General features: G+C 44.8%; 1 protein-coding gene across 1 annotated transcript in view; it reads left to right on the top strand.

The window, feature by feature from the left end:
* LOC111964757 (histamine H2 receptor-like) overlaps positions 1 to 12,195 on the top strand; it is a 17,458-nt gene extending 5,263 nt beyond the window's left edge. The window contains exons 2-5 of the mRNA XM_023988575.1: positions 6,263 to 7,711; positions 10,848 to 11,016; positions 11,130 to 11,247; positions 11,434 to 12,195. Of these exons, the coding sequence (XP_023844343.1) occupies positions 6,727 to 7,711; positions 10,848 to 11,016; positions 11,130 to 11,139 (1,164 nt within the window). The 5' untranslated portion in view covers positions 6,263 to 6,726 and the 3' untranslated portion in view covers positions 11,140 to 11,247; positions 11,434 to 12,195. The remainder of the gene's footprint in view (positions 1 to 6,262; positions 7,712 to 10,847; positions 11,017 to 11,129; positions 11,248 to 11,433) is intronic.
* Positions 12,196 to 15,269: the final 3,074 nt, after the last annotated feature.

Raw genomic sequence — 15,269 nt, 5'->3', positions numbered from 1 at the left:
GGGAGAGAAGAATTAATCCGCCACATACAGGATGTCCACTACCACAGGTGTGACTGATCCTCTGTGTATCACAGTGAGTAGCCATTTTGTGTCTTACTACTATAGGTCTGACTAACAATATGTGTCAATGACGTCAGCCCTTGTGGGTCAGCTTACATGAGCACAACTATTGTGTGTCCGGACTGCGGCCGTATCACGTTTTTTTTTTTTTAATTTATTTCACCTTTACTTAACCAAGTAAGCCAGTTGAGAACAAGTTCTCATTCAACATACAGTCAAACACAATAGAAAAGTATATATCACAGTGTGTGCAAATGAAGTAAGATAAGGGAGGTAAGGCAATAAATAGGCCATAGTGGTGAAATAATTACAATTTAGCAATTAAACACTGGAGTGATAGATGTGCAGAAGATGAATGTGCATGTAGATACTGGGGTGAAAGGAGCAAAAGAATAATAACAGTATGGGGATGAGGTAGTGGGATGGGCTATTTACAGATGGGCTATGTACAGGTGCAGTGATCTGTGAGCTGCTCTGACAGCTGGTGCTTAATTTTAGAGAAGGAGATATGATTCTCCAGCTTCAGTGATTTTTGCAATTTGTTCCAGTCATTGACAGCAGAGAACTGAAAGGAAAGGCGGCCAAGGAGGAATTGTCTTTGGGGGTGACCAGTGAAATATACCTGCTGTAGCGCGTGCTATGGGTGGGTGCTGCTATGTTGACCAGTGAGCTGAGATAAGGCGGGGCTTTACCAAGCAAGGACCTATAGATGACCTGGAGCCAGTGGGTTTGGCGACGAATATGAAGCGAAGGCCAGCCAACGAGAGCATACAGGTCGCAGTGGTCGGTAGTATATGGGGCTTTGGTGACAAAACGGATGGCACTGTGATAGACTGCATCCATTTTGTTGAGTGCTGGAGACTATTTTGTAAATGACATCGCTGAAGTCAAGGATCGGTAGGATGGTCAAATTTACGAGGAAGTTTGCAGTGAGTGAAGGATGCTTTGTTGCGAAATAGGAAGCCGATTCTAGATTTAATTTTGGATTGGAGATGCTTAATGTGAGTCTGAAGGAGAGTTTCAAGTCTAACCAGACACCTAGGTATTTTGTAGTTGTCCACATATTCTAAGTCAGAACTGTCCAGAGTAGTGATGTTGGACAGGCGGGCAGGTGCGTGCACTGATCGGTTGAAGAGCATGCATTTAGTTTTACTTGCAATTAAGAGCAGTTGGAGGCCACGGAAGGAGAGTTGTATGGCATTGAAGCTTGTCTGGAGGTTAGTTAGCACAGTGTCCAAAGAAGGCCAGAGGTATACAGAATGGTGTCCTCTGCATAGAGGTGGATCAGAGAATCACAAGCAGCAAGAGCGACATCATTGATGTATACAGAGAAGAGAGTCGGCCCCGAGAAATTGAACCCTGTGGCACCCCAATAGACAATGCCGGAGGTCCGGACAACAGGCCCTCCAATTTGACACACTGAACTTCTGTCTGAGAAGTCATTGGTGAACCAGGCGAGGAAGTCATTTGAGAACCAAGGCTGTTGAGTCTGCCGATAGAAATGTGGTGATTGACAAGTCGAATGCCTTGGCCAGGTCGATGAATACAGCTGACAGTATTGTCTCTATCGATGGCGGTTATGATATCATTTAGGACCTTGAGCGTGGCTGAGGTGCACCCATGACCAGCTCGGAAACCAGATTGCATAGCGGAGAAGGTACGGTGGGATTCAAAATGTTCGGTGATCTGTTTGTTAACTTGGCTTTCGAAGACCTTAGAAACAGGGTAGGATAGATATAGGTCTGTAACAGTTTGGGTCTAGAGTTCTCCCCTTTGAAGAGGGGGATGACCGCGGCAGCTTTCCAATCTTTGGGGATCTCAAAAGATAAAAGAGAGGTTGAACAGGTTAGTAATAGGGTTGCAACATTGCGGGTGGATAATTTTAGAAAGAGAGGGTCCAGATTGTCTAGCCTGGCTGATTGTAGGGGTCCAGATTTTGCAGCTCTTTCAGAACATCTGTCTGGATTTGGGTGAAGGAGAAATGGGGGAGGCTTGGGCAAGTTGCTGTGGGGGTGCAGGGCTGTTGACCAGGTAGGGGTAGCCAGGTGGAAAGCATGGCCAGCAGTAGAAAAATGCTAATTGAAATTCTCAATTATGTGGATTTATCGGTGGTGACAGTGTTTCCTAGCCTCAGTGCAGTGGTAGCTGGGAGGAGGTGCTCTTATTCTCCATGGACTTTACAGGTGCCCAGAACTTTTTGGAGTTTGTGCTACAGGGATGCAAAATTTCTTGTTGAAAAAGCTAGCCTTTGCTTTCCCTGTGTATATTGGTTCCTAACTTCCCTGAAAGTTGCATATTGCGGCGGCTATTCGATGCTAATGCAGTGCGCCAACAGGATGGCCACAGGATCCTAATGCAGTGCGCCACCCGTATCTCCCGGGTGGCGCAGTGGTCTAGGGCACTGCATCACAGTGCTAGCTGCGCCACCAGAGTCTGGGTTCGCGCCCAGGCTGGGCTGGGTTCGCGCCCAGGCTCTGTCGCAGCCGGCCGCAACCGGGAGATCCGTGGGGCGACGCACAATTGGCATAGCGTCGTCCGGGTTAGGGAGGGTTTGGCCGGTAGGGAGGGTTTGGCCGGTAGGGATATCCTTGTCTCAGTATGTAAAAAATTTAATAAAATGTATGCACTCTACTGTAAGTCGCTCTGGAAATAGAGCGTCTGCTAAATGACTAAAATGTAAATGTAAATGTTTTGTGCTGGTCAAGGGCAGCCAGGTCTGGAGTGAACCAAGGGCTATATCTGTTCCTGGTTCTACATTGTATTGAGGTGTTGTGTTCATATCTTATCAATCATATCATACACTTTCTCTCTCAAATTCCAACACACACCGATAAGATACCGAAGTCAAATCAATTCAGAAATACACATAGAGAAACGTGAACACCATAGTTCTTTAAACACACGGATGTACTGAACATGTATTTGTATTCATTTATTATAATTACGCTTTATTTAACTAGGCAAGTCAGTTAAGAACAAATTCTTATTTACAATGACGGCCTACCAAATGGCAAAAGGCCTCCTGCGGGGACGGGGGCTGGGATTAAAAATAAAAATATAGAACAAAACACACATCACGACAAGAGAGACACCACAACATTACATTAAGAGAGACCTAAGACAACAACATAGTAAAGTAGAAACACATGACAACACAGCATGGTAGCAACACCACATGACAACAACATGGTAGMARCACAACATGGCWGCAGCACAACAKGGTAGCAGMAMAAAACATGGTCCAAACATTATTGGGCACAGACAACAGCACAAAGGCAAGAAGGTTGAGACAACAATACATTACGTGAAGCAGCCACAGCTGCCAGTAAGAATGTCCATTATTGAGTCTTTGAATAAAGAGATGAAGACAAAACTGTCCAGTCGGAGTGTTTTTTGCAGCTYGTTCCAGTCGCTAGCTGCAGCGAAGGGAAAAGAGGAGCGACAGGRATGTGTGTTCCTTGGGGACCTTTAACAGAATGTGACTGACAGAACGAGGGTTGTACTGTACGAGGAGGATGAGGGCTGCAGAAGGTACAATATCTCAGATATACAGTGGCTACGGAAAGTATTCAGACCACTTGACTTTTTCCACATTTTCTTAGGTTACATCCTTATTCTAAAATGCTTTAAATGTTKKTTTTTTTCATCAATCTACACACAATACCCTATAATGACAAAGCAAAAACTGCTTTTTATTATTAATAAAATGTTATTTTATTATTTATTATTAATTTATTACAAATAAAAAACTGAAATGTCACTTTTACATAAGTATTCAGACCCTTTACTCAGTACTTTGTTGAAGCACCTTTGGTAGCGATTACAGCCTCAAGTCTTCTTTGGTATGGCGCTACAAGCTTGGCACAGCTGTATTTGGGGAGTTTCTCCCATTCTTCTCTGCAGATCCTCTCAAGCTCTGTCAGGTTGGATGGGGAGATTTGCTACACAGATATTTTCAGGCCTCTCCAGAGATGTTCGATCGTGTTCAAGTCCAGACTTAGGCTGGGCAACTTAAGGACATTCAGAGACTTGTCCCAAAGCCACTCCTGCATTGTCTTGGCTGTGTGCTTAGGGTCGTTGTCCTGTTGGAAGGTGAAACTTCGCCCCAGTCTGAGGTCCTGAGCTCTCTGGAGCAGGTTTTCATTAAGTATCTCTCAGTACTATGCTCCGTTCATCTTTGCCTCGATCCTGACTTGTCTCCGAGTCCCTGCTGCTGAAAAACATCCCCACAGCATGATGCTGCCACCACCATGATTCCTTGTAGGGATGGTGCCAGGTTTCCTCCAATCTTGGTTTCATCAGACCAGAGAATCTTGTTCTCATGGTCTGATAGTCTTTAGGTGCCTTTTGGCAAACTCGAAGCGAGCTGTCATGTGCCTTTTACTGAGGAGTGGCTTCTGTCCGGCCACTCTACAATAAAGGCCTGATTGGTGAAGTGCTTCAGAGATGGTTGTCCTTCTGGAAGTTTCTCCCATCTCCACAGAGGAACTCTAGAGCTCTGTGAGCGTGACCATCGGTTTCTTGGTCACCTCCCTGACCAAGGTCTTTCTCCCCCGATTGCTCAGTTTGGCCAGACGACCAGCTCTAGGAAGAGTCTTGGTGGTTCCAAACATCTTCCATTTAAGAATGACGGAGGCCACTGTGTTCTTGGGGACCTTCAATGCGGCAGAATYTTTTTTGGTACCCTTCCCCAGATCTGTGCCTCAACACAATCCTGTCTTGGAGCTCTAATGACAATTCATTCTACCTCATGGCTTGGTTTTTGCTCTGACATGCACTGCCAACTGTAGGACCTTATATAGACAGGTGTGTGCCATTCCAAATCAAGTCCAATCAATTCAATTTACCACAGGTGGACTCCAATCAAGTTGTGGAAACATCTTAAGGATGATCAATGGAAATAGGATGCACCTGAGCTCAATTTCGAGTCTCATAGCAAAGGGTCTGAATTATTATGTAAATAAGGTATTTCTGTTATAAAACTTTTATAAATTAGCAACATAAAAAAATATATATATGTTTTCGCTTTGTCATTATGGGGTATTGTGTGTAGATTGTTGAGGATTTATATTTATTTAATACATTTCAGAATAAGGCTGTAACGTGACAAAATGTGGAATAATTCAAGGACTCTGAATACTTTCCGAAGGCACTGTATGCATTCTCACAGACTGTGAGTCAAACAGACATACAGACACACCCCTTTGTGACTTGTCTGTGGGAAGGCAGTCTGTAGTGGGGGTATGTCACGCCAGCAATAGACATTGGGGGCTGCCCAGATATGGACATACACTATGGGAACGAAGCTTTGCCAAAAGTCCTCCAGTAAAACATAAAGTGGGTGAATCAGAGCGAGAAAGTGTGTGTGTGTGTGTGTGTGTGTGTGTGTGTGTGTGTGTGTGTGTGTGTGTGTGTGTGTGTGTGTGTGTGTGTGTGTGTGTGTGTGTGTGTGTGTGTGTGTGTGTGTGTGTGATCGGTAGAGGTATATGTTATGGTGAGAATGTGTGTGTGTTTGGGGGATCTGAGAAATAAGTCTGTCTGAAGAGATGAGTCTTCAATTTGGTGCCTTTCCATATGTGGTCAGAGTCAAGGCATTTTTTACTCTCTCCCCTATTTTCTACTCTCTCCCCTTTCTCTCTCGCTCCACCCTCCTCTCTACCATCTCCATCTTTCTCCACCACCCTTGCCACCCCCCATTTCTATTCCTCCCCCACCCCCTCTCTAACACTCTCGCCATGTGGTGGTAAATTGTATACTGTTTGAGTGATTAGACTTCTACATTCCAAACCTGGAGCGTGTCCCAAATGTCCATTAAAGCATAAGAGGGAGGGAGAGCAAACACCCCTTGCGACTTACTGACGCACATTCACAGACACGCACACCACACACCACACACACACACACACACACACACACACACACACACACACACACACACAGGTTATCTTATCAGTCTCTCTTATTGAATATTCCACCACTAGACATGTGTAACTGCTGCCCTCATTTTCCATCTCACTAATCTTGATAGCTTAGTAAGTGAGCAATATTCGTCTGCTGCCATTTGCTTTAATTTGCTTCCTGTTTTCTGATAGTGGAAGTACCTGCACTTGTAAGTAGCTCGGTAAAGTATCTCCTTGCCGTATAGAGGCCATGTTACTTTGTTTTTGGGGCTGTCTGACTTTCTGTTGCTCTGTGTTTCTAGATGAAGTTGTGACCTGAATGCGAAAGCCAGCTGAGTGATATGGATAACATGGAGCAGTGTGGACCAGTCACCAACAGAGGGCGGTGTTCTACAGCCCATCACCACATACTGGACCAACCATCGGACTCCTCATCGCCCCTTCTCTCAGAGGACCTGTGATACACTGACCTCTCCATCCAGAAACCAATACAATCGGATATATACATATATATATCAAATATACACAAACATACCAAGGAAAATAGCTCAAACACACAGATGAATGTCCATCCACGTACATCAGTATGGATACAGCCACACCAAGATGAATCTTCTCTAAGGGATTTATCCACTAGTCTGGACTGAGTTGTTGTAGGGCAGGGGTTAGGGTTGTGACTGGGACTCCACAGTGGTGTAGGGCAGAGGTAAGTGTCGGGACTGGGTGTAGAGCAGGGGTTAGGGTTGGGACTGGGACTCCAGCGAGGATGCTGTCTATGGTGATACTCGGTGTTTTCCTGTCCCTGCTCATCCTGCTGACAGTGTGTGGTAACGTCCTGGTTTGTCTGGCCGTCTGCGCCACACGACGTCTCCGCTGCCTCACCAACTGTTTCATCGTCTCCCTCGCCATCACTGACCTGCTGCTTGGCATGCTTGTCCTGCCTATCTCCGCCCTCCTCCAGCTCAGCGATTGGCCTCTGGGGCCGACCATCTGCAACATCTACATCTCATTGGATGTTATGTTATGCACCGCCTCCATCCTCACGCTATTGGCCATCAGCCTGGACCGCTACCTGGCCGTGACCGCGCCCCTTAGATACTCCTCACTGGTGTTGCCGAGGCGAGTTGCCTTTGCTATGGCGTTGGTGTGGGCGGTGTCGCTAGCGGTGTCATTCCTGCCAATCCACCTGGGATGGAACACTGTGGACGGCAACGTGCAGAATCGCGGCCAGGGGGACAACATGACAGAGTGTAACTTTGAGCTGAACCCATCGTACGCTGTTGTGGACTCCTCCTTAACCTTCTACCTCCCCCTGCTGATCATGTGCTGGACCTACCACCGTATTCTTCGCATCGCCCGGGCGCAGGCAAGGCGCATCATCCGCGCACGCCCCAGACTTAACAACAACAACAGCTCCTCGTCAGCCCCTCGTCAGCTGACCTCAGTAACAGCGGTGGCTCTACGGGAACACAAAGCCACAGTGACTCTAGCAGCAGTGATCGGGGTGTTCGTGGTGTGCTGGCTGCCCTACTTCACCCTGTTTACCATTATGGGTCTGAAGAAGCAGAACTACCCAGCAGCCTACCCCGTGGTGCAGTGGCTGGGGTACATCAACTCAGCTCTGAACCCTTTGCTCTACGCTGCCCTAAACAGAGACTTTAGGTCCGCCTACGCCCGCCTGCTGCGCTGTGGTTACTACGGATACGGCAGGGGGAGGGGCCGGCCACCATCCCCCAACTCATTCATGACAGGTAAAATGAACAAGGGAAAAGACAACATACACTGGGAAGGAACACACACAATAACTCTTAACTCCAAAATCCTTTTTTTTCTGGTGTCTAATCAAATCAAATCACATCAAACTTTATTTGTCACATGAGCCGAATACAAGTGCAGACCTTACCGTGAAATGCTTATTTACAAGCCCTTAACCAACAGTGCAGTTCAAGAAGAGTTAAGAAAATATTTACTAAATAAACTAAAGTAAAAAATAATAATAAAAAGTAACACAATAAAATAACAATAACGAGGCTATATACAGGGGGTACCGGTACCGAGTCAGTGTGCGGGGGTACAGTGTACAAAACAAATGGGGGGGGTTCAGGTCAATGTAAATAGTCCGGTGGCCATTTGATTAATTGTTCAGAAGTCTTATGTCTTGGGGTTAGAAGCTGTTAAGGAGCCTTTTGGTCCCAGACTTGGTGCTCCAGTACCGCTTGCAGTGTGGTAGCAGAGAGAACAGTATATGACTTAGGTGACTGGAGTCTCTGACAATTTTATGGGCTTTCCTCTGACATCGCCTATTATATAGGTCCTGGATGGCAGGAAGCTTGGCCCCAGTGATGTACTGGGCAGTATGCACTACCCTCTTTAGCACCTTATGGTCAGATGCCGAGCAGTTGCCAAACCAGGCGGTGAAACAACCAGTCAGGATGCTCTCGATGGTGCAGCTGTAGAACTTTTTGAGGATCTGGCGGCCCATACCAAATCTTTTCAATCTCCTGAGGGGGAAAAGGTTTTGTCGTGCCCTCTTCATGACTGTCTTGGTGTGTTTGGACCATGATAGTTCATTGGTGATGTGGACACCAAGAAGCTTGAAACTCTCTACCCGCTCCACTTCAGCCCCGTCGATGTTAATGGGGGCTTTTTCAGCCCTCCTTTTCCTGAAGTCCACGATCAGCTGCTTTGTCTTGCTCACATTGACGTAGAGGTTGTTGTCCTGGCACCACACTGCCAGGTATCTAACCTCCTCCCTATAGGCTTTCTCATCGTTGTCGGTGATCAGGCCTACCACTCCGGTGTCGTCAGCAAACTTAATGATGGTTTTGGAGTCTTGTTTGGCCACGCAGTCATGGGTGAACAGGGAGTACAGGAGGAGACTAATTACACACCCCTGAGGGGCCCCAGTGTTGAGGATCAGCATGGCAGACGTGTTGTTATCTACCCTTACCACCTGGGGGCGGTCTGTTAGGAAGTCCAGGATCTAGTTGCAGAGGGGGGTGTTTAGTCCCAGCTTAGTGATGAGCTTCGTGGGCACTATGGTGTTGAACGATGAGCTGTAGTCAATGAACAGCATTCTCACATAGGTGTTCCTTTTGTCCAGTTGGGATAGGGCGGTGTGGAGTGTATTTCAGATTGCGTCATCTGTAGATCTGTTGGGGCGGTACATGAATTGGAGTGGGTCTAGGGTTTCCGGGATGATGGTGTTGATGTGAGCCATGACCAGCCTTTCAAAGAAGTTCATGACTACCGACGAGAGTGCTACAGTGGCTTGCAAAAGTATTCACCTCCCTTGGCATTTTTCCTATTTTGTTGCCTTACAACCTGAAATTMAAATAGATTTTTGGGGGGTTTGTATCATTTAATTTACACAACATGCCTACCACTTTGAAGATGCAAAATATTTTTTATTGTGACACAAACAAGAACASAAAACTTGAGCGTGCATAACTATTCACCCCCCCAAAGTCAATACTTTGTAGAGCCACCTTTTGCAGCAATTCCAGCTGCTTGGGGTATGTCTCTATAAGCTTGGCACATCTAGCCACTGGGATTTTTGCCCATTCCTCAAGGCAAAACTGCTCCAGCTCCTTCAAGTTGGATGGGTTCCGCTGGTATACAGCAATCTTTAAGTTATACCACAGATTTTCAATTGGATTGAGGTCTCGGCTTTGACTAAGCCATTCCAAGACACGTAAGTGTTTCCCCTTAAACCACTCGAGTGTTGCTTTAGCAGTATGCTTMGGGTCATTGTCCTGCTGGAAGGTGAACCTCCGTCCCAGTCTCAAATCTCTGGAAGACTGAAACAGGTTTCCCCCAAGAATTTCCCTGTATTTAGCGCCATCCATCATTCCTTCAATTCTGACCAATTTCACAGTCCCTGCCGATGAAAAACATCCCCACAGAATGATGCTGCCACCACCAATCTTCACTGTGGGGATGGTGTTCTCGGGGTGATGAGACATGTTGGGTTTGCACCAGACAGCGTTTTCCTTGATGACCATAAAGCTCCATTTTAGTCTTATCTGACCAGAGTACCTTCTTCCATATGTTTGGGGAGTCTCCCACATGCCTTTTGGTGAACACCAAACGTGTTTGCTTATTCTTTTCTTTAAGCAATGGCTTTTTCCTGGCTACTCTTCCGTAAAGCCCAGCTCTGTGGAGTGTATGGCTTAAAGTGGTCCTATGGACAGATACTCCAATCTCCGCTGTGGAGTTTTGCAGCTCCTTCAGGGTTATCTTTGGTCTCTTTCTTGCCTCTCTGATTAATGCCCTCCTTGCCTGGTCCATGAGTTTTGGTGGGCAGCCATCTCTTGGCAGGTTTGCTGTGGTGCAATGTTCTTTCCATTTTTTAATAATGGATTTAATGGTGTTCCGTGGGATGTTCAAATTTAAGAAAAAAATGTATAACCCAATCCTGATCTATACTTCTCCACAACTTTGTCCCTGACCTGTTTGGATAGCTCCTTGGTCTTCATGGTGCCCCTTGCTTGTTGGTGACCCTTGCTTAGTGGTGTTGCAGACTCTGGGGCCTTTCAGAACAGATGTATATATACTGAGATCATGTGACACTTAGATTGCACACAGGTGGACTTTATTTAACTAATTATGTGACTTCTGAAGGTAATTGGTTGCACCAGATCTTATTTAGGGGCTTCATAGCAAAGGGGGTGAATACATATGGGCGCACCACTTTTCCGTTGAAATATTTTTCAAATTTTTTGAAACAAGTAATTATTTTCACTTCACCAATTTGGACTATTTTGTGTATGTCCATTAGATGAAATCCAAATAAAAATCAATTTCATTTATTACAGACTCGGTCAATGGTGAGACTGTGTGGACAGAATATACAATTCTTGTCTTCTGGTCTTGTATCCCTCTCAGGTGGGAGGAAAGTATGTGGAGGGGAGGTGGATCTGCTGTGTGGACACACCTCTTCCTGCAGGGCGGGGCCAAGTGAGACAGGTATGACGCTACAGGAAGTCAGCAGAGGAACGGCCACGCTGTCTCCTCAGCACAGCAACGGGGCCGCTGTCGCCAACGGCAACGACAGGTAATGAGAGATCACTACTGAGCTAAAAAAAAAATAAGTACCAAATGATCTGTATAATAATCTGTATTATAACACAGTTGATACCTTATACCATTATGTGTCCTGTGTGACAGATCCTGCTGACCCTGCGTCTAACTGTGAGGAGGATTCAGTGTCCCACCAGTCATGAACGCTGAGCCCAGCCAGCCTGACCCACACACCTAGCCCAGGGGTCAATCACATCGCTGACAAGTAAGACTCACCCTGAAGTTTTTCATGAGTTCCTAAGAAGGCCATTGATGAAAGCCAAAACTTCAATCTTGTAATAGTTACACAAATAACATAAGATGTTTTATTACGGTGAGAAAACGTGGCGCCTTTTTCCTTTCCAATAAAATGTTCATAAAAAACGAACCACTACTCTATGTTCTCCTCCAGGACACAGGGACTATTTGGCCATCTCCAGAAAGGAGAGCAGTCTACGGATGTGAAGGAACTCATCCAAAATATCACAGGCAATCCAGAACAAGGATACAGAGGACTTTCAACCAAAAAAACATTTATCCCTTCAACCAATGAGCAGTGACTGGGGAAAGACACGAGTCACTTTGTTCTCGAACACTGATACCTGGAAAGAAATATCACGGGATGGACAGAGAGACAGAAAGACTAAAACTCTCTTCCCAGACTGGTAGTGGACTCTAACCACTGGTGTTATTCATATGAACCTGAGTGTAACCTTCCAATGTAGCAGATACTTTGCCCCCAAGCAATGGAATATGATACCACAATCTGACAAGGAGACTAGACGCTTAGCAATTATTTAATTTATATCAAAATAATCAGTCTTCTGAGAGAAAAATAAAAACTATCTTTGACAGTGTTTGATCTTTATGAGGAATTGCTTGATTGTGCAGCTACTGTATATGGGTCCTCTGTGATGTTGTTATAGATGTATTGTATGTGTACATGTAACTGGACTAAAACATGCCTCAGAAGGTCTTGGAATCCAATATTTGTCATTTCTAACCACTCTGTTCTTGTAAGGTTGTGAAGGTATGCCCCCTACATCCAGGGATGGTACTGAATGCCGGTGGTGGAGCGGTGCAATAAATGGTATTTACCAGTAGTCAAGGATTSTAATAATAGTATAGCATGTATTTGCTTCAGGAGCTCTGTCATGGTAGCCTAATCAGAACTTTGTACAAAAATGATGAAAAATAAAAGTAAAGTTCTTGAAAAAAAAGGACATAACTTGTTATTTAGGACAAATTAACAGAGGTTTTTAGTTTGTAAAGAAATGTAGCATATTGCTGGTCTGCACACATCAACAGCCAGTCGCTTAGGCCCACCTGCGTGTGTGTGTGGTGGTACTAATGGTTTCTCACAACTGATGGCTTATACGGTTGTGGTTAGATGGAAGTGACTTTACGCAGCAGGTTATGAGAACTAACGCAGCAGGTTAGGAAATTTAAAATACCAGGTTAGGAGAATTGGAATAAGGTTAGGAAAAGCTCAAATGCTACAGTTGTCCCCAACGCGACAACTCGATGGAGTTGTACTCCATCTACAGACAACCATAAAAGCCATCAGTTCCAAGAAACCATCCGTAGCCTACCGCCACACCGGTCTGCACACATTAACCTCCCGTCGCTTACAGAAACAACATTGAGCTGGCACTGAAATACCTTTAAGAAATACACTGTTTAAGAATTAGCGGGTATGCTAGTAGGCTAGTGCTAACCTCATAGCTAGGTCTACAGAGACAGCTATACAGTAAGGATAATTTTACATAGCAAATATCATTTACCAAAAAATTAAATAGACCATTCTTGATTAGAATAAACTAAGTTATATTGAAAATTCTACCTAAATTACTCCCCCCCCCCCCCCCCCCCCGCCCAGTCTGTAGAAATATACGATAACTGAAACTAAAATCAATATTAGGCCTACAAAACTCAAGGAAAGAAACCGAGCACTCGATCAACCTTAATGACCGTCCCAAGGAGGAGACTTGTGAGTGAGATGTGTTTACAAGCGTTCTGATGAGGCAGAAACTGTCTTGGAATCTGATATGTGTCATCTCCTTTCTAACCACAGCAGGCTACAATCAGTGTTCTCCATTTCCACAATCCATCCATCGAGTCAACAAAGCACATGAATCCTATCTAAAGAATGCTTACTGATATAGAGGCAAGTGAGGAGAATGGGCAGATACGAGTGCCTGTTCTCACCTACAATATGGAGGTCAGTTTGGGTCTTAGAGCTTTATTCAATCAGATCCGCTTTAGCCAACACCCGCATAGCAGTTGTTTTGGTGTGTCAAAGGTGGAACTGCTTTAGAGCTGTCAAATCCACAAGTGGCTCCCGGCATTACCCCTAAAGTGAACATTGCCAACGTCTGCACGGAGTTGCATTAACAGAAATCCCATGCAGCCTTGTTTACAAGTTTCAACACCGGAACTTGAGTTGTAATGTACACCTCATTAGGATTTGAGTAAGAGATGGATTGAAATGTACATAATGGGTACCCGGAGGAAAATGGGGGAGGGTCATGATTTTTCAATGTCAGTCAATTTAGATGTTTTTTTTTTATGGAACCTTTATTTAACTAGGCAAGTCAGTTAAGAACAAATTCTTATTTACAATGACGGCCTCTCCGGCCAAACCCGGACGACGCTGGGCCAATTGTGTGCCGCCCTATGGGACTCCCAATCACGGCCGGATGTGATGCAGCCTGGATTCAAACCAGGGTCCGCTGCGCCACTCAGGAGTGTTAAAGAGGAGGGTTTAGTATTTTATCTAGTCCAGGGGAGGGTCATGTCATTTGTAATTGATGAAATGTTAATATGTCTCAGTGTTTTAGAAGGAGTTGCTTATAAGGCTATATATCGATGTGTGATTCTTTCCCATGATGTGGGATTATTTAWCAGAGTTATTGACCTCCCAAAAAGTCAGATTTGAGTAATTTACATTGTGGTGCTGAAACTTCAATCGGAAATGGACAGCTCATGGTGCTGAGAAGGCATTTCAACCATCTTTATTTTAGACTTTACGAACAACAGGAGGGCTTTGTGTTGGAGCCTATTTCTTCCTATTTAATAACATAAGGAAGAACATAACCTGTTTGACAGACGAAATTAGGCTATAGGCTGCTATATCCATAGATTTGCCGGTCAATTCCTCTACCCACCATGCACTCTTTAAATAGCCTAGCTCAGTGAAGGGCTGTTATTAAGTGAAAGCCAAGACTGGAATTGTTGGAGTATGAGAGGGTATGCCATAGACCTGTACAGACCTACCTACCCCTTGTCGGCTTAATTTTTTAAAGAAAATAAAACGGATCCGAAAATATAAAGTGATTTATAACAGCGCTTCGGTCCGCGATGCTTTATGCTAAAAACAAGCTGTTTTGACTCCAGTGCATATGGGMATATCACTGTTTAATTTCTTTGGCATTCAGAGGCTGAGCTACAACGTTCAATAGCCGAGGAGACAAAAACATGACTTTGCTTGGGAAGTAATCTAATTCTCTCACTGTCAATTGATTAAGCTATTCACTTTCTGTACAGTAGAAGATGTCTAAACCCAGACAGCTTTTAGGGAAACACGTGTGACCTTCTCTCGTTGGGTTAAACCACTGAAGAAGAGTAGCCAGTAGATAATTAAAGCTTACGTTTTTCTGCGTTGGTAGGCTTACTCTGTCTGAGGTGGAAAGGTAGGCCTAACTTTTGAAATGACCACGCTCAGATTCCTAATGATGTCTCAGATTTTGTTATTTGCAAACAGGGACAGTTTCRTTGCAAACAAGACACACAGATTTGGCATCGGAGAAACATGAATAGATGAACACATAGGCCTATCTCTCTGTGATTTCAGTTATTTGTGTGGTATTAAAAAAGATTCCGCTAATACGTAAAATGACATAGAATGTTAATGAAAAGCCTTTTTTTTCTCGGACCTGCAAATACAATGATAGATTCATGCAATGCTTTTACTATAAAGGAGATATTTCCAACCCTACTCTTGTCCACGGTGGTCTGCAAACCCACAACCTTCTAGCCCGCAGCCACGAGTGCTATAAAGATTCCTGCATTGTCATGAAATGCTTACAGGACGAAGAACAGTTTCTAAAATGGCATATCCTAGGCCCTGGTCTGTCCAAGAAGTGAGGGTAAACAGTAGACATGTTCTCTGCTRTCCACTTTATGTTTTAATTATTATTTGGGGTATACGGGAGGGTCATCCATTTTCATTTCAGAGAGGTCCGATAT

Source organism: Salvelinus sp. IW2-2015, linkage group LG6.1, assembly GCF_002910315.2.
Source record: "Salvelinus sp. IW2-2015 linkage group LG6.1, ASM291031v2, whole genome shotgun sequence".
Lineage (NCBI taxonomy): Eukaryota > Metazoa > Chordata > Actinopteri > Salmoniformes > Salmonidae > Salvelinus > Salvelinus sp. IW2-2015.
This window is presented reverse-complemented; position numbering and strand designations above follow the sequence as displayed.